Source organism: Cinclus cinclus, chromosome 12 (assembly GCF_963662255.1).
Source record: "Cinclus cinclus chromosome 12, bCinCin1.1, whole genome shotgun sequence".
NCBI lineage: Eukaryota > Metazoa > Chordata > Aves > Passeriformes > Cinclidae > Cinclus > Cinclus cinclus.
Window position 1 is genome coordinate 1543212 of NC_085057.1, and position 27601 is coordinate 1570812.

At 47.2% G+C, this 27601-nt stretch overlaps 2 protein-coding genes across 3 annotated transcripts in view; one reads left to right on the forward strand and one right to left on the reverse strand.

Annotated features, from left to right (window-relative positions):
* The window catches only part of ITPR1 (inositol 1,4,5-trisphosphate receptor type 1), a 157414-nt gene extending 156309 nt beyond the window's left edge, over nucleotides 1–1105 (reverse strand). Inside the window, exon 1 of the mRNA XM_062500846.1 lies at nucleotides 1065–1105. The gene's annotated coding sequence lies outside the window, so the exon portion shown is untranslated. The remainder of the gene's footprint in view (nucleotides 1–1064) is intronic.
* A 4283-nt stretch (nucleotides 1106–5388) lies between these two features.
* On the forward strand, nucleotides 5389–27174 carry SUMF1 (sulfatase modifying factor 1). Of its 2 annotated transcripts, XM_062500461.1 has the most exons (9): nucleotides 5389–5592; nucleotides 7052–7225; nucleotides 8897–8971; nucleotides 17057–17139; nucleotides 19078–19200; nucleotides 19682–19796; nucleotides 20641–20754; nucleotides 24194–24253; nucleotides 25679–27174. In XM_062500461.1, the coding sequence occupies exons 1-9, from the start codon at nucleotides 5389–5391 to the stop codon at nucleotides 25787–25789; spliced, it is 1059 nt and encodes a 352-aa protein (XP_062356445.1). In that variant the 3' UTR covers nucleotides 25790–27174. The 2 variants fall into 2 exon arrangements, with proteins under 2 accessions (XP_062356445.1, XP_062356446.1); XM_062500462.1 differs by lacking the exon at nucleotides 20641–20754 and having other exon boundaries at nucleotides 5432–5592.
* Nucleotides 27175–27601: the final 427 nt, after the last annotated feature.

Here is a 27601-nt window from a genome sequence, read left to right on the forward strand (position 1 = left end):
AGGTACCGACCATCACTAATAAATAAAACCAATGGCTCCCGCACACGCTACTCCCTACACGACTTGCAGCCACCAAATCCTCATCAGGAAAAGATCTGGATTGTATTAGCCACATTCTCCCTTCCTAATCTGCGAGCAGTGGGACCAGAGCCCAATCCATCTGTGGCTGAGCAGGCACAGAACCGCTGCACGGCAATAAATTCAACTCAAACTTTTCACCTGTTGGAGTCCTTTTGGACAAACTCCCAAGAGTCAGAGCCAACCCACCTGGGGCAAGGAGGGGAAAGGCTGAGCCAGCCCCAGCTTATCCCCCTGCACGGACCATTTTCCCTGCGGGAAAAAAAAAAACCCGGAGCCCGGCACAGCAACAGGCACAGGGAGCCCGAGCAGAGCCGGCCCCAAACAACCCGCAGGACTCGGGCATGGAGCCGTGAAGCCGCACAGGATTATGGCACATCCCACGTACATGCATGGGGAATGCACATGTGCCCCCACCTCTTCCCCCGCCGAAGTCCAGTTATTGTAGTCCAGGAAACAGCCAAATATTTGGCCTGTCAGGCCACTCACCGGGACCCTCCGAAACATCCACCCACAGCCGCCCGCTTTTTGACCATTTAAGAGGAAGATCGCCCATAGCCAAGTCCCCATCGGCGCTCACGAGTATTTACATAATGCGAAACATCCCTCACAGCTGAGCCCCGAGCACGGGGGCAAAAACACAGGAAAAGTTGGAGCGGACGCGCAGCTCCACTGCCGAAGCCGCGGGGGTCCAGGGGACGGGAGCCCGGTCCAGCAGCGCTGCGGGACCCGCCGGGACGGCGGAGAGGGCTCTGCCCGGTCCTGCGAGGGCTGCGGCAGCCGGGCATCCCCGCCGAGCACGGGAATGCATCCCTGCACACCAGCGGGCTGCATTCCCGGGTATCCTCGCCTAGCAACGGGCAGCATCCCCGGGCATTCCCGCCCAGCACCCGGCTGCATCCCTCGGGCTGCAGGACGGGGCTGCTCCGGCGGCCACTCACCGCCTCCCTCCCCGCCCAGCCGTGCCCGCTCTCTCCCGGCTGTACCTGGCTGCGGAGGCGGCGGGGCGGGTTACGGACGGCTCGGCAGCCCCATTCCGGCGGCGCTCCCGGTCCCGCTCCCAGAGGCTGCGGCCGCCGCCGCCTCAGCTGCGCGTCCACATGGTCACTGCGCTCCGCGCCCGCCGCCGCGCCTTAAATAACGCATGGGGCACGCTGGGTAACCGAGTCCTGCCGCCGCCGCGCCGCCGCGAGGGCAGCGTCCCGCAGGACTACAGCTCCCAGCGTGCCCCGCGCCGCGCTCCGGGCGGGGGCAGCGGGGATGGACCCCCCTCGGTCCGTGCGGTCAGCGATGGGGATGGACCGACCCCCCTCGGTCCGTGCGGTCAGCGATGGGGATGGACCGACCCCCCTCGGTCCGTGCGGTCAGAGATAGGGGTTAATCTCCCCGCCCCGGCTGGGGACGCGGATGTGTTTTGGTCCAAGGAGCTCTGCACAGAGCCCTGGAGTGTGCGGGGGTCCCGGGCACAGAGGCTGCGGGGAAACCAGCCAGGGAGAGTAAACACTGAGTAAACCAGGTGTCAGCGCGGCTTGGGGAGCGCAGAATAGCGGTGAAGTGACGGCTGAGGTGGACACCTGCCTGCACAGGTGTTGTCACCTCTGCCGTCACTCAGGTACGAGCCCTTGGCTGAGCAGAGTCACGGCTGTTCTGCAGGAAACTCTGGAAAACGCGAATGTCCCTGGGGGAGTATCACTAACAAGACATCACATCAGCCAGAATGACCAGCAGTGAATAAAAAATAGCAATACTTCATTTACTTATTGTATTATGCAATTATTTGTCCTTAAATATTAGCCAAGATTATTTCCCGCTGTTACACCCTAATTTTTCTGCCCTCTGTGCCTGGCTGGCAGCACTCAGAGCCGTGCAGGGGTGGGTACAATGTTTGCCTGCAGAACAACTGTATCACTTTAACTGGGATTTAGGTGAAGGAAACATTTTCCTCTGCCCACTCGCACCCACACCCACCTACTGCCGTGGGTGACAGGTAGGAATGGTGCCCGGCTCCTTGCTTTTTTCCCTCTCTACAGCACAGCGTAACGCTGATGAATGGGAACAAGCCCAGATTAGCCAGTCTGAAATCAACATAACCTCCCCTGGCACTGGCTCTCCATTAAAAACACCTCCAGAGGAGCTGGAGCTGTGGCTCTGGAACAAGGATATGCAGAAGCTGAAGCCCATGACTCAGGAACTGAAGCGAAGGTCAGAGAACAGAGTTTTATGGGTTTCCTACATGGCTGCAATACTACAAGCCATTACTCATCAGGAATTTGGCAGAGTAGTGGTGCCTAATATCATTAGATAATCCTAATGAATTCTTGTGTAATCAAATCTAATCTCTGGATGGGTTCAGCAGGCGGAGGCCGTGAGTGGCTGCAGCAGCTCCGAGGCAGTGACAGAAGGGCTGTCACCAGAGCCAGGGGCAGAGCTTTGCCTGCTGAGCACCTTGAGCAGCTCTGCAAACAGCATGCCTTGAAATAGCTCCAGCACTCAGGGAGAAATCCGAGCAGCAGCACTGGGGGAGAACGTGGGAACAGGCTGCCCAGGGAGGGAATGGAGTCTGCCCCTCTGGAGACATTCCTCTCGCAAATATCAAATACCAAAGACCGCATTTTCTCTTATGGACTACATTTGATTCTGGGTCTTGGTCTGTTCTTCAAAGGCTGAGGAGCTCATAGAAGCCCAGAATGGCTTGAGTTGCTCCCAGCCCTGTCCAGTCTGGTCTTGGACATTTCCAGGAATGGAGCAGCCACAGCTGCTCTCTCTGGGCAACCTGTGCCAGAGCCTCCCCACCCTCACAGGGAACAATTTCTTCCTAATATCCCATCTAAACCTATTATCTGTCAGCTGGAATCCATTCCCCCTTTTCCTGTCATTCCATGTACTTGCTACTGATGGCCCCTCACCAACTTTTGGGCCTTCAGACAAAAATACTGACCAAGCTCTCCAAAGAACTTGCTAGATTTGAAGGGGGGCTGGCAAAGACAAGATAATCATGAACATCTCCAGTGGAGGAAAGTGTTTCCATTTTTTTTTTAGGAACTTGCTCTGGGATGCTGCTGCAGACAGTGAGTTCATGGGGTTCCTATAATCTTAAAGCATTGAAAAGAGGTAAAACTGTAGGGCAGTGTGAGAGAGGAAAAGGTCACCTTGGGAAGGACCACAGCTATTCCCTTAAAGGAATTTTCCCTGACAGTGGAAACTACAGGAGGCAGTCCTGAGATGGGAACTCAGTAGCAAATGAGGGCTGGGATCAGAGCCCACACACACCCAGAGGGTCGAGAGAATGAGCTCAAGAATTCAGAGAGGAAATAATGAAAAAACACTACTTGGTAGGTATCGCTTCAGCCCTGAGAGCTGTGCTATGAATGTTTGGCCCAATTTCACATATGGTTTCAGTTACAGGAAGACAACTTGTGAGGGATTTTTATTTTTTGCTATTGGAATACTTTGTTCTTTTACTCCTTTTCAAACCTCATTCTGCTCTACTCCTAATTTATTTTTAGCAATTATGGAAATTCAGCATTGATGAAAGATGCTAAAATGAAGTTTGAACTTTTTAATTTGCTTTTTATTTCTACTGTGTTGTTTTATGCTGACAAATTTGCAACAAACCATTGGCTTCCCTGGGCTGTTTTGGAAACACTGCACACCTCCAGCCTGCGGGGTGGCTTTGCACAGGTTTTGTCTCTGCTCTTGGCTCAACTGCAGCTCAACAGCCCTGGAAGAAAAATGAGAGCAGAAGATATTCCAGGACTCTGAGGATCAATCTGTCTCTTCTTGGTCATGACTGGTCTTCACAATGGGGAAGATGATCCCAGAAGTTCCCTGTCCTTAGGGAGATCCATGCCAGGGCTCAGGGATGACAAATGTCAGAACACCTCAGCCTCTTAGTGAAGCACTGGAAAATCTCTCATTCCCATCACATTTTAATAACATCAAGATCAGAAGCATAAGGACTCAGTGTGAGGAAAAACTAAATCCTGCATGGCTGAGCACAAAATGATCCACACCAGCAAAAGTCCTCCAAAGTCCTTAGGATCTCAGACTGCAAGTTGGATGCTGCTCAGAAGCAAACTGTAATTATTTCATCTGTTCTCCAGGGAGAGGAAGGAATATGAACCCTCCTGATGGAACTACACAAATGATGCACACAAGAATTCCAGGAAAACGAGCCATGAGAACGAGTGGGCAGGATACACTAGAGAGCTGTCCCAGCTCATTGGAAATCAGCTGATTTTCCTGAATTCCATCACCACACAGGCAGAATCCCATGGCTTTCACAGGGGGAGGTTATTCTGGCAAACTGTTTTCAGTTCTAGAAGTCTGTAGAATTTGGGTGCCTACATTTTGCTCTCGCTTCAGTGAATTGTGTTGGGAAAAATTTAGCAGGAGAAAATAAATTGGATTTAACTCTCATTTTCACAGACATTCATTCCTTAACAAAGGACAAAGATCACCGTGTCAATGCAAAAGGAACATTTCCATTTTCTGACCCCAAAGCAGAAAGGGTTATTCGTATAATTAAGTTTGCATTCATATGTTTTCCTGCACTCTGCTGATCTTCTGGAGCATGTCACAGGGCAAAAGGGACTAATGATGGATAACTGGAATTCATCCCAGTGCTGCCATTTTACACACAGTAAAACTTCACAGAGCAAACGCATTCGAGTGCAGTTCCTTTCAGCACTCAAACAATAAAACCCCTCCTTCACTCTGGCCATGCTTCTTTTCACTGCAAAAATTATAAGGAGTATTTTGAATGAATATTCCACAGGATGACTAAAGATTTACTTAGGCATAGGGGATGATGCAGATGATCCATTCTGTTGACAACTCTGAACAGGAGCTCCCACAAGAAAGTAAAGATTTTACAGAATCTTTAACAATTACAGTGAACTGCAGAAAAAACGAAAGAGAACCAGGAACTGTGAGTTCCCTGCTGGAGACGGGGAATACCAAAGCTCCTTTCCTGGAAAAGGCCTGGAACCACGCTCTTGGCGCCCCTTATGAGATATCTGAGGTGTTTGTATGGACCGGTGAGATTTGTGTGGGTATTTAACATATTTACGTGAATTGCTGAGCTTCCCTCGCAGTCTTCTCTGGACCAGAGAGGCCTCATCAGAGCGCTGCTCCACAGCCTCCATCAGGCACACGAGCCCTGCAGGAACCGGTGTGGGAGGGGACAGGGAGGGGACACGATGGAGCAGCTCCAGTCCCGCCCCTCACGGTCCCCTCAGCTCCCGGCGCGACCCCTTTAAGACGCGCCTGGTCACGTGACGACGCGCGGCACGTGGCCCCGCCGCCAACATGGCCGCGCCCAGCTGGCTGTGCCGCTGTCTCTCCCCGCTGCTAATGGCAATGGGAATGGCCATGGCAATGGCGGCGGCCGCCGGGACTGCCGGCAGCGGGGACTGCGGCTGCAGCGCCAGCCGGGCCGCCGGGGACGGGCGGGAGGCGGCGGCGCGGCGCTACTCGGCGGCGGGCAGCGGGCGGAGCGCCGGGCGCGGGCCGGTGAGCGGCGGGGCCGGGCCGGGCCGGGCCGTGGGGCGGCCCTGGCGGAGCACGGCCTCCTCCGGGATAACGGGCAGCCGGGGAACTGCTGTGGAGAGACTCCAGTTAAATTATAGGCGGGTGGGCCGAGCCCCTGGGAAACTGGGATTGGGCTTGGGTGCTGCTTCTGGCCCCATCTCGCTCTTGCCTCGCGGAGAGAACAGGAAAACGTGAGGGGCTTCCTCTGCAGCTGCCTCTGTTGTAATGCTGAGAGGCTGCATCGGCTTGGAAAGACCTGTGTCCAGCAGGCAGTGTGGGAGCTCGCTGAGTGAAATAGGGACAGCAGCAAGGGTGACTCCGGTACTGCAGGTTGCCTTCACCCATTAGAAAAAGTTTAGAGTACGAATTAAATAATCCCCGTTGTGCTTGGGATCTATGTCACCGATGGATATTTTGTGTGACAAACCTGAGCTGTTCACCGTGGGTCTGGAGGATGAAAAAATCCTTTGTCTCTTTATGCAGCTGGAAACTCCAGCAGTAGGTAATGAGAGCTAATTACTGCTGGTTTAAATTATGCTCACAATGTAACTTGATGATGCTCAGCTAGAAAACTTATTTACTAGCAGACAAGTGAGAGAAGAATTGGCCTCTGCATCACCCACAAACAGGATTATTTATTTCCACCATTATTTTAGAGCTGGGGAGCCACTAAGAGTTAATTTTGCACATGGTTTTAGCCTGGTGAGTTCTGAGCCTGGCTTGGAAACATCTCCAGGGAGTTGTTTCAGCTACCGAGGGTTGAAGAGAGGTTGGAAGGAAGGAAATGGTGCAACTTTGCACCACACTGTCATTTCCTAAGTCCTAAAAAATATAAGAAAATTTATCTTGAAGCCTTTTATGGAGTCTGGTTCAGACTGTCTTTAAGAGCTCAGATTCTTCTCGGTGGAGAAAGTTACAAGGCCACAGCCAGCTTCAGATGTGGGTAGTCCAAAGAAGATATTTGTGGCATTTTTTATGGGCCAGTTCAAGTTGTGTGAATTTCAGGTGTTGCTGGCAGAGACCCAAGCAGGAGGGATCTACAGTGGAGAAGAAATACTGAAATGGGATGAGTAAGGTGATGCCAGATACTCCAGCTTCCCTGAAGAACCAGGAGAGGTGCTGGGGAGCTGCTGTGAACTCCTTTACTGCTCCTTTGCTACCCTGGCAGTGGTGTCTGCAGACATAACATCAAAGTGCAACACAGGAAACACAGTGTGTTTCTCCTCATGAGAGTTCACAAGCATGACCCAGAATTCATGTAAAAAAGTTGCAAATGGGGACTTGTTCCCAATTTCTGTTCCCTTTGCTGTTCCCCCAAATGGGCTGGTCAAAATGCTGTTTCAAAAACGCCTACAAAGATGAGGTGCAGGAGGAGTAAAAGCAGCGTGGGGCTTCTCAGTCCTTCACTTTCCCAACCTTTTGGGTGGTGTTTGCTGTGCAGATGGTGGCAATTCCAGGAGGGGTGTTCACCATGGGCACCCAGGAGCCTGAAATCCAGCAAGATGGAGAGGGGCCTGCCCGGAGAGTCCACATTGACAGCTTCTACATGGACCAGTACGAGGTCAGCAACCAGGAGTTTGAGAGATTTGTGAACTCTACAGGCTACATCACTGAGGTAAGGAACAAGGGCGTCCAAGCTCCTCTCAGCCTCACAAAATCCCAGCTGGAAGCCCAGGCTTTTCTTTTTTAAGGGCATCACAATGCTTGTGTGGGATTAGCATACTCCAGTATTTCTCATGGAAGTACTGGGGAGAAGGAATTGGTCTTGCTGTCCTGGGCTGTTTGTTGCGGTGTTTAATAATTGCCACCTGAACTCATGTCTACCCTGCAGCTTGGGTGATGCCAGCAGCTCTCTACAGGGGTTTTTGGGGTGGTTTGCTTGGGGTTTTTTGGTATTTGGGTCCTGGAGCTCTTTGTACCAGTACGACCAGGTTAGATTTTCCTTTTTTTAGAGAAACCTCTGGGGAAGGTGTTTAAGAAACTGAGATGGCCACGGACTCTGCAGCACAGCTCCTTGCTGTGAGAGAGCCCTGTGCTTAAGGAGGAGGCACTAGCAGCTGCAGTGATAATTGTGTGCGTGCTCCTGGGAACAATGGACTAAGGATAAGTGGAGGCTCCTCCCAGAAAGGAGCCACCTGTGCCTGAGGCTCTGATCCCTCCCGACAGGTGACTGTTCCTATGCAACTTTGACAAAGCCCTGACAGCCCTTTCAGGAGAATGAAAACCTCGGTAATGAGCAGGTCTCCAAGGAGGCACTTGGCTGAATTCACTTGATGAACTGGTTCTCATTTGGAAGGCAGGATCCTTCTGGTTGGATGAAATGCTTCTTGTGTCTACTCTTTCTGTTTCTTAGCTCGATAATTATGGGGAAAAAAAAGGCAGTTTAACTATCTGGAGTGGAACAAAACTTGCTTGTTGCAAACAGCAGCTGGAATGAGCACGTGTGTGATGGGGTTAAATGTGGAATCACAGAATATCCTCATCTGTAAGGGACCACCAAGTCCAACCCCTGGCTCTGCACAGACACCCCAGCAATCCCACCCTGTGCCTGAGAGTGTTACCCAAATGTTCCTGAAGCTCTGGCAGGTAGAACTGCATCACGTGGGCTCTGTTTCAGAACTCATGGCTCAGCTGGTGTAACTGAGTGCTCCACTTACACCTCCTCCCTTCTTTTTCTCTTGGCATAATATACTGTGATTGATCCAAATTATTTCTATTTTTTGTTCTTTTGGATTTGTATAATGCTAGGTATAATGATTGAGTTACTTTTAACTCTTTATTGTTGTAGCAGCACTTTAAAACATGTTACTAGTGATGGTGGAGCAGTAAGTGACAAGGCTCAATCTTTTATTGTGATTCCTGAAGGAAAAATAAGAGGAATGAAATGTGCCCTTTCATATTAGATTGGTGACTGTAGCATTTGAAAGCAGTTGGGACAATCTGAGCTTCATTTTTAATTAATAAAAGTAAAAACATGTGCAGAAGCTCAGTGAGCTGCCATCTGCCCAGTGGCTGCTGAACAAAAACAACATCCAGAGAAAAAAAAAATCCCTTATTTTCTGTTCCAAAACAGCCTCCTTGAAAAAGAGCTCTGAATCACTATTGGAATTTGTTTGGTCAAAGGTTAGACTTGATAGTTGGAGGTCTTTTCCTGCCTTAATGATTCACTGAATTTTCTTACCCTTGATAAAGCAAAGCTGTAAATGTTGAGTGGGGCTCTAAGAATAGCATTCCTTTGATGAATAATAATGAGTGATAATGGTTGAATCCTCTGTTCTTTCCATAGGCAGAGAAGTTTGGTGACTCCTTTGTGTTTGAGGGGATGCTGAGTGAAGCAGTGAAGGCTGACATCCACCAAGCAGTGAGTAGCACAGCAGGGGGAAACTCCCTGAGCAGCCCCTGGGCTCTGTTTGCAGTCACAGCAGGGAAAACTGAACTCTGTGATGTCTCTGAGAAGTTTAGGCTGTGTCTGTAAGACTCCTTATGTTGTGAATGGCTGGAGTTTATGATTTTTCCTCCTCCTCTATAGGAGATCCTGTGTTCATTTGCTGCTTTTCCAGCTCCCCTCATCTCCCTGGGCACCCCAGTGATCCTGGGATGGGCAGTGCTGACTACTCTGGAGCTGACCTGTTTTTCCTGTTGAGTGAAAGTGAAGATGGATTTAAAAAGAAAGTTCTGTAGTAAATCTTCCCTCCCCTCCCTTTCCTCGTTTTCTGCTTTGAATGTGTTGCTGAGTCTTCCTCAGGCTTCATTTACCTCTTCCTTAAGAGGTCAGGTTCCCTTTGCAGCTCTTGGCAGATAAGCAGATTGTGTCCTGTCATCTCCTGGATGAGTGGATCTGCTCTGAGCACAGGTTTGGACAAAATCAGCTCCTGAGCTCCCCTCCTGTCAGAATTATCCTCAACTCTGATGGGGCACAGTTTGATTTTTGTTTTCAAGGAGGAGCCTGAGAGATGGGAGGTTTCAGGAAGCCCTGTGTGTGTGTGTGCTGTGAGGGACTGGCAAAGAACGTGGGATTTTGGTTCCTCCTGCCAGGGAAGGAAGATTACAAGTGCAGTTTGTAATCTTTTAATTCAGGACTAACATTTGTGCACTGTGAGAGATAAGGCTAAATTGCAGTTCCCACCATCAGCATAACTGATGCTAAATCCATCCACGGATTTGTTCTGCCTTCATAAAAATAATAAAAAATACAAATTAAAAAAATGAATAGCTCATCCCATTTTCCCAACAGCCAGTATGGGAGAAATTCCTTTTCCTGTGTAGTTCTGTGATGCAGAAATCCCTAAATCAGGTTCTGTGTTTTAAAAGAAAGAAACAAACCCCAAGAATGTTGCTGTAAGATCAGCCTTGGCAATTTTGTAAACACAGAATGTTGGGAGCCACTTTCTTGAGTGTGTCAGCCAAATTTCCAAGTGTTGGCTGCAGTGCTCACAGGACAAGTATTATACCAGAAGCCTGGAATGGAGCCCAACTGGTCTTTTTTGGCTGCTGCTTTATGGAGGCTTTCTGGAGTTGTTAAAAGTAAACTTGCTGTTAAAAGTCATCGTCTTCAATCATAACTATGGGATGAAAGGCAGAAATAAGGTATAAATATTGGTGTGTTACTGGCACTGAAAATCCCTCCAACCAACCAATGGGAGAAAGGATTGTGGTTTTTCTTTGCTTCAGTGGCCCAGGAGTGTTTTGGCAAGGTTTTCTCCAGGTGAACAGGGATGTGAAATACAAATGTGAATAGAAGGAAAGACCAACAGGAATGTAAATTTTTAAGCACTATTTCCCATGCAGTGAAATAACTAGAGAGGTGAAAGTGGAGGTACCAAACTAAATAGTTTATAGCAGAAATGATGAGCTGTGTGTGTCTGTTGGGGATTTTGCTCTGTTTGGCCACTTTGTCTTCTCCAGTTCTTAAAGATGATTTCTCACAGCCTCAGAGCCATTGGCTGGGGCTGGTGGCAGCTGCTGCAGGAGTTACCCAGCTGAGCACATAGGGTGATTGTTGGAGCCCTGGGTGTGCCTTTCCTGGAGGTGAGGTGGGCTCCCAGATAGCCAGAAATGTGGGCTGGCCTCGGCCTCTGGAAGGGAAGCAGTAAAAAGGGGTGTAGCAGCCAGTGATGCAATTGCTGAAGATTTCTGGGAGCTCACTTTTTAGTTTTGGCCTCCCAAGTTTGCGGTGGTCACGTGGCAGAGAGGGGGGGATTTAGTGCTGTGCCAGATGAGTGTTACTGGTGGAACTGGAGAGGGCTCCTTCAAATGGAAAAAGATTTTGTAGGGTGGGGGGGGAAGCTGAAATGCTTTGTGTGGGCTTAACAAGTTTTGAGAGCTTCGCATCTCAAATTCTTCACATGTAGCCTGGAGAAGAGAAGGATCTGGGGAGAACTTGGAGCCCCTTTCAGGGCCTAAAGGGGCTCCGGAAGAGATGGAGGGGAACTTTGGAAAGGGCTGGAGGGACAGGACAAGGGGAATCCCTTCCCACTGCTAGGGCTAGATGAGATATTGGGAAGGAATTGTTCCCTGGCAGAGTGGGCAGCCCTGGCACAGGGTCCCAGAGCAGCTGTGGCTGCCCCTGGGTCCCTGGCAGTGCCCAAGGCCAGGTTGGACAGTGAGGTTGGAGCAGCCTGGGACAGTGGGAGGTGTCCATGGCAGGGATGGAAATGGATGGGCGTTAAGGTCCCTTCCAACCCCAAACCATTCTGGGATTCCACTTAATCTGAGGGGATTTGAGAGCTCTTGCTAATCCCTGCAGGAGTCTTCGTTGCTGTCCAGGTACCATGGAAAAGGGAACCAGCATGGCACAACAGGAGTGCAGCCTCAGTCTCTGCTCGCTGGAGAGGTGGGGATGTTGTTATTCTTGGCTCGTGGAAGGCAGAAAAATTAATTTTTTTCATCAAGGCCAGATAAATTCTGCTCTTAAGAGCCTGAGAGCATACAAATGTGTGTGCTGCCTTTGACTGTATAGAATTTTGGGTCTGGAATGCAATGGAATTGGCTCACTGGCAGCTCAAGCAAACACGAAGTTCTGGCCCATCCAGAGCTATGGGATGCTACTTTCATCTCTGCGTGTATGGAAATCTCTGCACTGGCCTGGAGATGTGCAATTTGCCTATTTCAGAATTACCCCAAATTGAAACATTCTGCATTTCAGCTGAACATCTCAAACTGCTGCTGAGAGGAGCCCTGGCTGCAGGTAGGACATCAGTGCCAGTGTGGGCTGGGTGAGCTGTTCTTGCAGCCCCCAGTGTTTCAGCAACTCCCTGCAAGGAGCTGGAAGATGGAACTATTGAACTGTTCATCTGTGGGTTTTTGTGCTCTACTCCCACTGCTGGGATAAAGAAGGATGTGCTGGAATTCTCCCTGGGAATTGCCAGGAATATTAGCCCGTGTTTATCAGAACTGCAGCGTTAAAGCAGGGCACAGTTTGTGCCTCAGGCTGGGGATAAATCCCTGCACATCTTATTCCTTACAGCTCATGTGCACTTGGTTAGTGGAAAAAATGCCCAGTTGGAGTGTAGATTTGGATGTTGTCTGGAAATTAGACTTCCAGAGGTGTCTGCCTTCACCAGGAATATCAATTCCTCAAAAGAAGCTTCTTCTGATTCCAAAACTTGCACTTAATGAATCTGAGTGGATTTTTGCATCACATATTTGTGGTTATTTTTCTTGGAGGATTGACAGGGCTGTGAAGTTTTACACTGTCTGAACTGAAGTTCAGTGTCCTTTCCTTATGCAGAGAAAAGGTCCCTTCATGAAAGTGCTTGTTTCCAATCAAGTTTGAAATATTTTTTGTAGCTGATGACTTCCAAAGTAAAATTAAATATATTTTAAAGTTGCTGCCTTTCCTTGCTGTGCAGTTTCAAACTGCTGCAAAATACTGGATCTTAAGGCAGATAGTATCTATATTCAATATTAAGCAAACCCCCTTGTTGCTTCTGTTTCTGAGCTCATGAGGGAGGCCATTAACGTTAGAAATTAAGAGAGAACAGATTCTTCTGTAATTAGAGCTTTGGGGGAGCTGGGACTTTTAATTGATAGAATAAATAGCATGGGAATTGCAGGAGCTGGCAAAATCAGCCATTCACAGAATCCCAGGCTGGCTGGGCTTGGAAAGGACCTCTGGAGATCCAACCCCTGATGCAGGTGTGAGTTACCTGCTGGTCAAATATTCTGCTAACTGTGAGTTTGGGTCTGTGTGTGACAGGGTTTATCCTCTGTCCTTGCCCATAATTACAGCAGGTTTGTTCTCTGCAGGGACAATGAAGTGGGTCCATTGCACAGTAATTATTTTTATTTCTTAAACTTCTTACCCTGCTAAAAATGTTCCATTTTCCATCTGCCTCTTTTTTCAGTAGTTCATCACTCAGTGCTCGAGGTTTAGGATCTGACTTAGAGGAGGAAAAACTGTCAAGAGATTTATATGTATCTGCCTTACATGGATTAAATAAAACCTCATCCAAAAATTGTATTCTTTACTGAGTAACAAATAGTTTCTCACGCCCTACCAATGCTAGCAAGATCCTTTTGCATATTAAGGCTGTACAGCTCTTAACACCATCTCATTCAAGGAAGTGGTAACCTATTGAGTCAGCTTCTGAACTGGAGTGGTTTTGTTTTTAAGAACCCACCACTTGATAAATGATTCTTAAAGTGGTTTCCAGACTTGGTCTACTTTTCACTTAGAATCTCTCTTCACACAGTTAATTCTGAAGTTCTTACTGTGCAGTCACTTTTAGTTTGTTTTTTTTTTCTTTTAGTTTCCCAGCTGTTTTATCCTGACCTGGTGTAAGGCTTTGCTGCATTAAAATAGTGTTAAAATTAGAATGCTGTTGCACAAAGAAAGATGATGTTTGGTGCCCTGTGTCTGGACAGCAGCATGAATTTGTCATCAACTTGTAGGCCTGACTTAAGGTTCAAATGTACTGCTTTGTTATTTCAGGGAACTTGCTACTTGATGGAAATGTTGGCGTCTGAGCCAAGATGAGCTACTCTGAGTTTATTTTTGGTAATTTTTTTGAATACATAAATCTGATTCAAATTTGAGATTTGCTCTTCAAGTGAGGGTTGTTTTTCTCAAACGTGGCCTGGTTCATGTTGGTGCAAGACGAATAAATGTTTTTATGGCTATGGGCTGGGTGGCTTTGGGGTGGTTTTTAGGGGTGCTACTGCAGTAGCAGCAACAGGGTAATGCTGACAGTGAAACTCACCTGATGTTGTTCTGCACTCCAATTTTCTTTTCTACATAGATTTTTAGGAAGGAATTTTCCTCAAGGTAATTGTGAAGTAGTTTAAAAATCTTGACATCATGAAGTAATGGAGCAATTAAAGTTAGGCTGTCCCAGCCTACTTGGAAAAGAAAATGGAATAGTTAGAAGGAGTTTTCTGCAGGCTGTTAGTGGGAGTTGAGCTCTGCAAATTGCTCCGCCCAGCACAGAGCTGTGGGTCGGAATTAATTGTTCGAACTCTTCTCATTGTTATCACATTGGGCTCTCTTTTCACACTGCTCTGAGTCTGTAAGAAGCAGAACAGTGAGTCCTTAAAGTTTAATCCTGGAGGGGAGAGCTGGATAATCCCCGTTTCCAGCTGGATCAGACCAAAACAATCCTTTGTGGCTCTGCTTTGCTCTGGGAAGTTTCCCTGTGCACCAGGGTGTAAGGACTGCAGGGCAGGTGTGGGTCCCCTGGGGCAGGTGATATGCTGCCAGAATTATCCAAAAGGAAGGGGATTGTCCTCTGATTGAAGATCTGTTCAGCAGCATCTGCTGCTGTTTTGGCAGCAGGAATTCAGTGGTCAGTGCACAGAAGGTGTTTCAGAGAGGAGAGCGGAACGTGGGGTGTTATGAAAGTAACTAAGCTCATTATTGGCAAGGGAGGGCTTGGCTGTATTAACTGTGATGTTGTAATATCTCAGTCTAATTAGCTCTTCTGCTAATTAGATTTAGAGCAATTAAAAGCTTTAAAGACTTGTGAGAAGTTCTGTGAGAGAACTGTAGATTTGAGGTAGGAGATTTCTGGAAGGAGCAGCTCGGGGTTGTTCAGCTGTGCCAGGGGCTGCCTTAGAGGAGTGTCCAGGTAATTCCTGCAGGTTCTCCGTGCTCTGTCCCTGTTACCCCTGTCCCAGCCCTGGATGTGGGACCTCTCTGGGTGCTCTGCACAGCCTAGCAGCCATTTGGTGCTCAGATCAGCAGATCCACAACCCGGAGCTGAGCACACACAGTGCTCTCCTGTGGAGAGACATTCTTCTTGGGTTAAAATAAACCAGCCTGATTGAAAGCATCTGCTTTTTCTTTTGCATCACAAAAATGTTTTCCAAAATTAAAGTCTTCTAAAGTGTAAATCTTTGCAGTCTCCTGCAGAGATGTTTTTATCTAAAACCCAGCAGTTTAATTTACAAAAATATGTTGTGCTTAGAAACTGTTGAAATCTTTCTTGTGATCTTTCAGATTTTAGATTTAGCAAATGGTTCTGTTGTTCTTTTATTTTCCTTAAATAGCTGTAAAAATGCTAATTTTGGATTTCTGTCCTATTTTCAGTATAGTTTAAAGGTCAAACCTCAGTATGGGCAAGGAATTGGTTAAATCACACTAGTTTCAAACCTCTTGCCTGTTGTATCAGTTTAGCAGCTCCATCACTCTAAAGCTTCAGTGCTGTGAGAGTTGAGCAGAGTATCTGCAGGAAGGTCTCGTTTTGGGGTTTGAATGCTCAGTAACAGAGCTGTAATTCCCCATGAGAGATCAGATATTTCTCATGCTTTTTGCCAAGGGTAGCAAGCTCTGCTAGGGATGAGAATGTCCTTTGTTAGGTATTGAGCCACAACGGGGGCAGGCACTGATTGTTGTGTTTGTGGTGCTTGGGGGGGGCTCAGAGAGGGTCTGTAAAAACTGGAATTGTCCTGGGAGGTCAGAGAGGGGTCTGTAAAAACTGGAATTGTCTGCGGGGGTCAGAGAGGGGTCTGTAAAAACCGGCATCTTTGTTCCTTTGGTGCTTAGCACTCGGGTGTTCCTGTGGAAGGGAGGGTGTCCACACCCTGTGTCTGAACACCTTCCCAGCCTGCAGGAGTCCTGCAGCCTCCTCAGGCACTTCACAGCCCTTCCCCAGAGCTCCCTAAAGCTGTGGGCTGTGCAGCTTTAGTGCAGGATTGCTGTTGATTTGCAGGGAGCTTTCAGATACCCAGATGTGCTGTAGGCAAAATCTGTGTGTGCTGAGAGGGGAAGAGGGAAGGCTGTCAGGGGAGTGTCAGAGCACAGCCTCGTGAGGTGCTCTAAACCCAAGATAATGTGTGTTTGGGCACTTCTGCTGATTTTTCCTACTGAAATATCCAAGTGAGTGATTTGATGTGTGGCTTGGGTCAGCGTTTTCTCAACAGTTTACATGTGACATAGATGATTTCTCCCACACATGTGTAGTTACATGTTCTGTTGGAGGATGCAGCTTCCCCATAGAAGCTGCTGTTCAAATTGTTTGAGGAGATGGATTCTGGGTCTCCTCAATACCAGCTTGCAGTGACTTTTGAGGCTTTGCTCTGAAGGTTTACTGAGTTAAAGGGTAACATTCTTGGCACCTTTCCTACCTCTGTGAATTAACACTTGACACAGTCAGCCTAGGACTAACCAGCCTCTAGGTTGTTTAACTCCTAAAGCATTCCAGGCTTATTTCCTTTTTTTTTTTTTTTTTGTTCTTTATGGACATTATCTCTGTAATAGGAGTATTTTGGATTTTAGCAGCTGCTGGAATAAACCCGCTGTTGATGGGTGGTATAAATGTTCCTTTTTTTTTTTTTTGCCGCAGTGAAGGCCCCATTATTTAAATAAGTATTTCTAAGTGAGCATGAATCAGAACAGAACAGTTAAACATGACCTCCTCTGCTCTGAAGTAAACATTATAGAAGAAATCCTTAAAGAATGTCTTCCAGGAAAAACTTCTTGGCTCTGAAGCACCAAATTTGGGACTTCTGATTTGAGAGAACTACTCAATGTCTGCATTGCTACAGAGAATTTTGGGCTGTGTGATGTTTCCCAGCAAACCAGCTGGGAAGGGAAAAAAAAAAAAGAAAAAAGCTTCATGCTTCACTTCCCTTGTGTGGTTCTTCTGTCTCCACCTTCTGGAAGCTGAGAGCAAATAATTTAAAATCAGCTTAGGGGGTTAATGACCTGGAAAGCAAATGTGTCTCAAGAATTGTGTTTGACCTGCAGCTAAAGGACATCATCAGGGGCTGATCCAGTGATCTCAAAACACTGAGTCCAGGCAGCAAATAATTAGGGTGAAAATGCTCTTTAGGCCAAAATGGTAATTTTTGTTGTTCCCTCTCTGCAGATTGTACCGGACTGAAGTCAGCCAGGTGGAATTCATACAGGCACTGACTGGTTTGGGTTGGAAGGGATCTGGTGGTTTTTCAGAAAATCCCTTAGCTGGGAATTTAAGTGTCCTTCCCTGCTGCTTTTGTCCTTTTTCAGGTGGCAGCTGCTCCCTGGTGGTTGCCTGTGAAAGGAGCCAGCTGGAAGCACCCTGAGGGCCCTGACTCCAGCATCTCCAGCAGGTGAGCCATGAACACCCATTCCATCATCACACACACTGCTGGGGGCTGTCCCTGTGCCTCCCAGCAGGACTGGGGCTGCAGGAAAGGGGTTTTGTTTATTTAGTCACCTGTTTGCTGCTGCTTCTGGGACTGTTTCCCCACCTTGTAATGTGTTGCATGCAGCATTGCATGGCCATGGTCAGTGGTGTGGGGCACAAAGATCTGTCGTGCTGGTTGAGCCCCAGTGCTTCTGTTCAGGCTGGTGTACCAGCAGTGAAGCACTGCAGATCTTCCAAGGGTCAGAAACTCCAGTGCACACCTGGATTTGGAGAGGAAGAATAAATCCTCACTGTGTGCACACTCCTGGAGTGTGGGAGTCTGGGTGGGGTGAACTCTTCCATGTGGGATTTGGAAGCCTCTTTCTCGGGGAACAGAATGAAGAGTGTTGTGGTTTTTTTTTACTGTATTCTGACTCTGTGGGAAATCAGTTGTGACTATCTGGAACTTCTAAATGCTTTGGGAAAAATCTGCTTTTTCTTACAGTTAGTTCTTACACTTTGCCTGCACGAACCCTGAAACTTTCTGATCCTTGCAATTGCTTTCTATTCTGAAGTGGGATGAATTTTGGGCTTAGAAAATGAAATAAATGTCGTCATTTGGGACCTCTTGCATTGCAACTGCTCCTTCTCTAGGCAGGTGTCAAGGAAGTTGGCACTTCAACAACTAGTGAAAGTTTCTTAACAGCATTTTGAAATCAAATCAGCCTCTCTAGCCTAGATCTAGTAGGTTTTTGAGTCCTCTAAGGACAGGACTTTGCTAGTGCACCATCTCATCTGATGGCTCAAGTGCTCAGTAACGAGTTGCCTGCTCTCCAAGGGCAAGGAAAGAATTATCTGAGGCAAAAATAGAGATAATAGCTGGAGGCGTTGTTAGGGGGAGCCAGGAATTGAGGTCAGAGCCAGCAGACAGGAGCTGGAAACCTGCCATGAAATTCTGGGCTTGTGCTAGGGTGGTGCAGACCTGGCCTGGCACAGCTGCTGGGAGCCAGGATGTGGAAGTGGCCCCATGGATTAACAGGGATATGTCGGATTCTTAAATGGGGCGGAAAAGAGAAGTTTACAGGCAGTTCCTCTCTCCTGGACCCTCAGCTCTGGAAGCATCTTGGTCTATTGGAGGTTTGGATGGGGAGGATCCTTCTGCAAGAATGCCTGAGCATTTTTTGCCTTTTTCTGGAAAAAGAGACAAGGATTTTAATGCCAGTCCTGGAACCAAACCCCATTAAAGATGGGAGTTCTTGTGTAGACTGGACTGCTTAAAGCACCCAAGGAAAATCACTTCCCAGCTAAATTTCTGCAGTTCAGATTGCTGGACAGGGTGCTGCAAAAGCTCATGTTGGTAAGACTCTTACTCATGTCACTTCTTCAAAACTCCACAGCTGACAGCAAGGACAGGACCCAGACCAGGAGTAGAGCCACAGGGGATTGAAGACCAATCACCATTAAATTGCAGTGTGTGTTTTCCTGTTGAGAATCCTGGCTTCTGGCTGAGATGGCCCTTGCTAGGCTGGTTTGGCAGTGCTTTCCTTTGGGTCTGCAAGCACCCATGTTCCCACAGAGGGCAGGGTGTGGACAGTTCTCTGCTGCCTCCTGGGTGCTGCACGTGAGAAAGCACAGACCATAAGTATCTTTGACTGATCCATAATTACCTTTAAGTCTAGAGGTGGATGTAGGAGCATGATGAGACAAACAGAAGTTTGTCCTTTCTCTTCCTTGTTTCCCTCTGATGGCTGCATTTCCCTTCCAGCATTCTGCTGCCTTCCCTTAAGCATCTTCTTTCCTGTAAAAGTCACCTGGTGCCTGGTCCAGCTGTAACTCAGTCCTGTGTGGGTGTCCCATTGTGCTATGCTCTGTGAGTCTGCCTGGTGCCCTGAGGAGCTTGTCCTGTTCATTTTGCTTCCAGGATGGACCATCCAGTCCTTCATGTGTCCTGGAATGATGCCCTGGCATTCTGCACGTGGGCAGGGAAGCGTTTACCAACAGAGGCTGAGTGGGAGTACAGCTGTCGAGGGGGCCTTGAGAACAGGTACCTGGCCAGGGGCTGCAGCCGGGGTGTGGAACACCAGGAGGGGGTTCTTACCCTCAGAACTGCTCTGCAGCCAGGCTGGGAGAGCTGGGGGAGCTCACCTGGAGAGGAGAAGGCTCTAGGGAGAGCTCAGAGCTCCTAAAGTGGTTCCAGGAGAGCTGGAGAGGGACTGGGGACAAGGGATAGAGGGACAGGACACAGGGAATGGCTTTAAAGGTAAGGAGGGGATGTTTAGATTGAGTATTGGGACAAAGGTATTTATTGCAAGGGTGGGCAGCCCCTGGCACAGGCTCCTGTGGATCCCTGGCAGTGCCCAAGGCCAGGTTGGACATTGGGGCTGGAGCACCTGGGACAGTGGGAGGTGTCCCTGCCATGGCAGGGGTGGCACTGGGTAGGCTCCCAACCCAAGCTAGTCTGGTATTCTCTATAACACTGACTTTTAATTAAAAGTGTTTGACAGCTGCTGTTTGTCTTTTCTCAGGCTTTTCCCATGGGGCAACAAATTGCAGCCCAAAGGGCAGCACTATGCCAATATCTGGCAGGGAGAATTCCCCACCAATAACACAGCAGAGGATGGGTACAAGGGGACTGCACCTGTAAGTGTTTCTCAAAGACAATCCAGCATGTGGAAATGATCTTCCTAAAATTAAGGTCTGTCTTCAGGAGAATGAGCCCTGGCTGTTTTCCATCCCTGTGTTCTTTCATTTTAGATTTTAAGTTACATTAAATTTCACTGCAAGCTTGAGCATTATCAAGGGACTCTTTCACAAGCTAATTGAAAAGTAAAGATCACTTTCATTTTAACTTCTAGTTCCTCTCAAACTGACCTCTTTTCCCCCCTTCCCAGTCAGTTTATAATCAGAAGCTGAAATACTTTCTGCCTGCACTCCTGGCTTCGCAGCTTTGGGAACTCAAAAATCATACAGCAGTTTGAAAGAAATTAAACTCCCCTTTTGGGGAAAGGTTGAGCCTGTCTAGTATAACAACCAGAGTGGAGTTTTGAAGGCAATCAAGAGTATGAATGAATTATTTGATGGTAGTTAAATAAGTCCAAAAGTTTAATCAGAAGAGGAGTCTGCACAGGTAGGGGTTGGCAGCCACCCTGGCTTTTCCTTGGTGGGAGGGGAATCTGGGAGGTGTGAGCGAGGTCAGGTCACTAATGCCAGGTGTGTCTGCTGGTCGGAGTGCCTCTCTGAAGAGGGTCAGTCTCCAAAACCAGCAAGGACATGCTGTGTCACACTGGAAAAGGGTGCTGGGGACACAGAGGTGATTGCAGCTTTCCTGTTGGATTCAAATGCAGGATGTAGAAGTGTTCTAGCTGTGCCCTGCTGATCTGCTGTCTGCTTTTGGGGCTCCTCAAAGTGCACCTTCAGCAGTCTGGTGTGAGGATCCAAGCCCTGTTCTGTGTGGTGACAGGGCTGTGTTCCCTGTCCTGTGCAGGTCTCTGCCTTTCCCCCCAATGGTTTTGGCCTCTACAACATGGTGGGGAATGCCTGGGAGTGGACATCTGACTGGTGGGCTGTGCACCACTCCCCCCAGGACCTTCACAACCCTGTAAGTGTTTGCTTGCTTCACGTGGAGTACAGAATCCCCTCTGTCACTAGGATTGCTGCTTGGAAACTTGCTGTTCTGTGCTCCTGGGCTGGGCTGTGTCCTGGGGGAGAATTTATGGAATTGCATTTCATTTTCTTTAGAAAAGGGAAGGTTTTTAGTTCATTTATATTGCTACAAGCTGTACTTATATTCTCCCTCTGATGAATTATCTTTCTGGCTTCTGGTAGCTCGCTTTAAACTGAACATGTGGTAAAACTGAGGTTTAGGAGGAGTCACCAGGCTCTGAGAGGTGAATCTTTGTTTTCCTTTGTGGCAGGTAGATCGAGGTCCTGCAGGGTGAGATTGTGTGGGGTCACTGATGCTGTGTCTCAGCAGATTCCAGTTCCAGTGTTAGATCTGCTCCTCTCCCCTTTATCCAGGATGAGTAAATCCCATGATTTATGAATATGACAAATAAGGCCACATTGAGTTTTTTCATTCAAAACCCCATGAAATAGAGTGGTTTTTATTTGCTTGCAACTTACAAAGCACTTGCAGGTTTATTTTTTACTCCTGGTAATTATTTGTGAAGGTAAGACAATCAATTATGACCCCCCCCTCCACCAATCTGTGTCAGAATTCTATCCATTCCTTGTGACCAATCCCCAGCATAGCCCAGATCTATCCAGTGCTAGAAAGCTGATTTGAAGATTTTGGGTTTTTAAATTAAATATGTTAAAAAACTTTGCCCGAGTTCTGACTGTCTGGAAGAATTCAGAGTCTTTTCAGCCCAGAGAACACATCCTGTATTTAGGTTACACTGCCTGGTGCTCTGCAGAGACTGAAGAGCTGGGCTCTGATAGATCTGGTGCTAATCAGTTCTAGTGTCTCAGAAGGTAACTGCAGCCTGGCTATTTTGGGACACCTTTTCATGAGGAGATTCAGTTTCCTCACCCATTTAATCAGAAAAACCCTTTGGAATTCACTTTGAAGTGCTATGCCTCAGACACTGGATTCTGACAATAAGTTTGCATCTGAAAAACCCCTAAAAGCCTCATTGTTAACACTTACTTTTTAAATAGGTTAAAAAATTCAGCAAACTCTTGGAATTTAACAGAGTAAAATTCACAGGACAGTTGTTCCCCACCATCACCTTAATCCAGCAGGGAAGTGCTGCAGCTTTGGCATCATCAACACCAAAGTGTCTCAAATAAAGAATTACAGTGAAGGTGCCTCCCTGCAGTCACAGAATCCCAGAATGGTTTGGGGTTGGAAGGACCTTAAATCCCACCCATTCCCACCCCTGCCATGGCAGGGACACCTCCCACTGTCCCAGGTGCTCCAGCCCCAGTGTCCAGCCTGGCCTTGGGCACTGCCAGGGATCCAGGGGCAGCCCCAGCTGCTCTGGGAATTCCACCCTGTGCCAGGGGCTGCTCATTCTCACAGGGAACAATTTCTTCCCTAAAAAAGTAATTGATCCTTTAGCAGAGAGAGCCCAAAAGTGTGTGTGAGATCAGTCAAACTACAGTCCATTTAGGGGTTATTTCTTGGTGACTTCTGACTCTGATTTTTTTTTTTTTTTTTTTTTTGGGTATGAGCTGCAGTTCTCTGTTTGAAAACTGATTTCTCTCAAAACAGAGTTATCAGAAAGCATTTGTTTGATGTAATGAGAGAAATAGAACTTCATTTTCATTAACAAAAAAACTTACGCATTTTTTTTAAGTAACTTTTAAAAGAACAATCCTATTTTGATAAGCTTTGGTAATGGAATGCACAAGCACTTACATAATCAGACTAGAATATGGCTGTTCAGTGTTCTAGTACAGAATAACCCTTTAATTTACAGTAAACTCTGGGGTTTAAATCTGGGATCAAAGTCTGGACAGCTCTGGCCCTTTGCACCAGGCAGCCAATATCCCTCCCCTGCAGTACCAGCTGGTGCACTTCTCCAGGTCAGGCCATAAAACAGTGGTGTTTGATAGAACAGAGATTTGCTTGTTTTAATCAAATGTGACCTTAATTGCTGGGCTGTGATTAGCTTTTAGTGAGGGGAAGCACAGCCAAGGCAGTTTCCCTCATCTCTAAGTGAGATACGTGCACAAGCAAATATTAACACTGCAAATGCTGATGATGTCTATTGGTTTTCTGATTTTCTGACATCTTTGCCAGTTGTTTTATGATAAACTCTTTACCTTCAGTGGTTTTAAGTAAGAGACTAATGTTTTGTAATGGAATAGATTAATGGAGGACACTCCAGCAGATTTCTGCAGGTGGTGAAGTGTTTTAGGGCTGTAGTCCTCCTCCAGAGGCTGTGGGGGTCAATTTAAGCTGGGATTTTTTGTTACCAAATAACCTTTGATGCTCAATTTTTGCCTGGTGGAAGAGATTAGTAGTTAATAAAAAGATGCACTTATGAGCCTTTCATTCACACAGTACAGGTCAGCCTTTGAAATTGCTGCCACATGACAGATTCAGGGCTTTCTAACCCTAACCAAAAAATGTTTCTCTTTCTTTATAAACTGTCTTTGGAGCCAGTAGCACAGATTGCTGCTCAGCACTGCAGCGTTGAGGGGAAATCCTGCTCCAGAGCCCGCCCCATTGTTCTCCTTTGTCTTGTTCCTGTGGAACTTTTTTTAGGTCAGTTTTCACCTGGCTTCCCTTAAAATGAGCTTACCAGGCTGGGTGATGGCTGTGCTGGTTAGAGGCTTATCTCAGAGCAGGGACTGTGCATCCACTGCAGGTGCTGTGAGGACAATTTCCAGAGGCCTTGGTGTGGGAGTTGGGCTGTTCTGTGGAGGAGCACCCAGGCTTGGAATGAGCGGATGCTGCCTCAGGGTGTGGCTTTTCTTGAGTATTTCTGGGTCATTAAATGCAGTGAAAGGCCAAATTCTATTTCACATGTACACATTTTGGCAATAAATATGAAGCTGCTGCAATTTGGTGAACTTTCACACAAAGCAGTCAAACTCAGAGGGTGCAGGCAGGAGCTGCTGGAGTACCAGCATCGACTCCCAAGGCTTTGTGACAGTCCCTGGGATTTATGTTCAGTTACAAATGCTCCTCTGGGGTAGGTTCTTCTAGAACATCACTCCAGTAATGCAGACCTGGGTAGGAGACAACTGTACCCCTTGAGACAGGGTAGGAGAGTGGGATCCAGGCCTGGTGTGACCAGACTGGTCACTAGGGAAAGCTGGAGCTCATTTCCTTCCTGGTACAATCCTCTTTAGGAGCCTGCTTGTTACCAGGCATTATGAATGGGCAGCAAGTGTTTATATTAATTTAATAATGTCAAATATTTGCGGCAGTGAGGAGGGAGCACAGTTATTGTCTCCTGCAAATCCTGTAGGGCAGAATTATTTCAAGGTGTCTGGAATATTTATGAGTGTTCATTCTCCATGTCCTTACTGCCTGTAATTAGCAGCTATTCCCTGAGTACTGACCAGTGTCCTCCCTTCCCCAGAAAGGGCCGGCCTCGGGCACGGACAGAGTGAAGAAGGGTGGATCCTACATGTGCCATAAGGTAACGTGCTGCTTTCATCTTCCTCTTCCCTCTGAAAGCACTTGACCGTGATCCTCTGACAGAGTTTCCTGGCAGCCTGGATGCTTGTCAAGGGTTTTCATGGGATTTGTGAAGAGCAACACCTGATGTTCCTAAGGACCTCTTTTTGCTTAGCTTGGAACTAAAACAAGTAAGTTTTTTCATCAGTATGGGTTTTAGATGTAGAACTTAAAATTGATGTAGGCTTCTAATGCTGTTTTCATGACAGAGCTTGAGTGATGCTTGTCAAAGTATGGATGTGACTTTGTTTTTTAAGTTTTAGAATGGCTTTGATCCAGAAAGGATTTGGAGCTCTGAGTAACCTGGTGTAGTGAAAGGTGTTCCTGCCCAGGGCAGGGGGTTGGGACTAGGTAAGCTCCAAGGGCCCTTCAATCCCAAATCCTTTTATGATTCCATGGCTCAGTGATATCAAGTGTTTGCAGAGCTGGCTGGGAGATGAAGTGTTTCAGCTGAGTTGGTGGCATACCTGAAAATCCTTCAGAAGGAACAGCCAGGATGTCACCACAGAGTGATGGCTGTTCATGACACAAAATTGTGTTTTCAACTCTGCTCATGCAGTGCTTAAAACCCCTCATTGTACATCTCCTGTTTCATTGAAGCTGTCCTGCTCTTCTTCCCTTGCAAAGCCTGTGGCTGGCAAATCATAATTAGATTAAATTTTCTACAGTGAGATCCCATTTTCTACACTGATTTCCTTCTTAGGTGAAATCAATGTCAGATGTTAATTAGTAGTTTTGATTAAATTAACACTGGAATAGGCTCTTCAGTGATGAATAACATGACCCATTTTGAAGGTTTATGAAGATTCTAGTCTGCCCTAGTCTTTTTTTGTAGGTGATAAAACTAGGCTGTGTATCAAGACAAAACCCACTGACTACTGTTAGTACAAGGGCTCATTATTAGGTGCCTGATGTCTGCTCAGACTGATCTTTGTGTGCTGGTGCTCTTTTCCCTCTCAGAGCTGACAGGCTGAAGCTGCACCTTTTTACATCCCATCCCTGAAATCCGGCATCTCATTCAGGGAAATGTTTCCAGGCAGGTGCCAGTCCCTGTCCATTCCAGTGGGGCATTAGCACATGGATACACAGCTCAGCCTCCGAGGGGAAGCTGAATGGTTGTTTTGGCTTTTTCCCAGAGCAGGAGAGATGATTGGCTCACACTTTATCAGCCACTTCGCCATCCAGTCTAGTTTTGGTGTCAGCTGGTGTCTGTGTAGGGTTCCCTCGTTTCTCACGCAGCGATTTCCGTATCAATTCATTGATCTGTCCCACAGCCATAGCAGTGTTTTGCTGTATTAATCTAACTAATTAATCTGTTAATCTAACAAGCTGTTGCCTGAGGAGCCCCAGCTGTGCTAAGAAGTTCCCTTTGTGTGTTGCTGTGCAGTCCTACTGCTACAGGTACCGCTGTGCAGCTCGGAGCCAGAACACCCCCGACAGCTCCGCGTCCAACCTGGGCTTCCGCTGTGCCGCCACCACCGCCCCCGAGCCACGCTGACACAGGGAGCTTCCTCGGCCACAGGAAGGCCTGGATCCCACCCCAGGGAGAAGAAATGTCAGCAGTGTCCCTTGCTGATGACACACAGTGGAAAAACCTTGCTTGAAGTTCCTGCTGAGGGAAGAAAAACCAGCACGACTAAACAGCGCTTGGAGAACCTTTGTGTTCACGAGCAAGCTGGCCTGGATTTAAATCCTGACCAGAGTGTTTTGGATTCAGCTGGAACAAAACTGAGCAGAAATATGCCAGTCATGTTTTTTAAGATTACCTGATCCCAGAATGACTTAGGCTGGAAAAGACCTCCAGAATTATTGAGTCCAAGCCTTGATTGATCACCACCTTGTCAACTACAACAGGTCCTCTTTAGACAAGATCTTAATTAATTTTATTTATGTAGAGCTTCCACACTCAAATGCAATAAGTTTATAAACATCTAGACAGCTTTAAAAGAAATTCTAGCAAGTTAGGAAACTCTAGGCAGCCTTGAGAGGGATTGAAGGAGTCAAGATTGAGGGCTGGGAGATGACAGATCTCCCCACAGGCAGCTCACACAGCCCTTTGTTACATTCCACAAATCATGTCCAGAAATGGGCTTCTTCTGGGGCTGCTCTTTAGGAAGTGCCTTCTGCAGCTGAGAGTGATGATCCTCAGGGTGACAATGATTATTTGAAATCTTGTACATATTTGAATAAAATATCAAGCATTTGTTTATGCCAAAGAGTTTTTATTGATGGAAAACCACGATTTCCTTTTAATTTCTTGGATGTGGTGTAGGCTTATTTTAGGGTCTTGGAAAATGCCATACTGTGGCCTCATTAGAAACTGAAGCTAATTAATGATTCCACTTGAATAGAAGTCATGGAAGTGATGGTAGAAGGAACTGGTGAGCCTTAAGACCTAACAGGGTAAATTTCTAAAGTTCTTTGTTGAAAATAAAATTCCTCACTAAAAAGGAGAGGAATTTTAGCAAGCAAGTAGGGAAACGGGAGCAATTGAAAGCAACCTTGTTTTGGGATCTGAATTTAACAGTGGATTAACAAGAGCCTTGTCACTGATGCTGGTCCTTGCCAGTGTTGTCTTTGCTGTAGAAAACTGGGTTTGAGTTTACTGCAAATCCATCACCTGCCAGCTCCTTCTGCACTGCTTTCATGTTGAAAAGATAAGATGATGTAGGAGAATGCCTGGGGAGTCTTTCACCAAACACCAGCCTCCAGTGGGGTCCAGGTAAGCCCAGCAAGCAGAGAAATTCATTCCAGGACACAGCATCATGTGGCACAATATTGAGATATTGATAATTAATACTGTGCTCAGAGAAGAAAGGAGGAGAGAGGATGAGAGGAGGCTCAGAGATTTTTGAGCTCTTTGACTGGATTCATTGTGGAAGAGCAGACTGAGCTGTGAGAGGCAGACTGGGGCTCTGAAGCAGAAAGGGAACAGAAATTCAGCACATACAACAAAGGGATACAACAGTTACTTTTCTAAAAAAATTCCCTGTCAAGAAACTAGTAGGATTTTGGTCCACTCCCCCAGGCAGCTGCAGTGCCAAGGCATGGTGGAGTATAGTGCATGAGCTGTATGGAAAAAGGCCATTAACGACTGTCAGGGTGGTTTAGAACTCAATTAACAATGGTTTTGTTTTTGCAAGGTTGTTTTGAGCAGTCCAACACTGTTCCTGGTGTGTGCTGGAAGCTTGCTGTAAGCAGGTAACTGTGATTGGGTCACTCCCAGGAGCTGGCGTGGGCTGAGGGCTCGGATTGCAGGAACTGAGGGCTCAGCTGTGCTCCTGCTGTAAACTCTGATCAAGGACCAGAT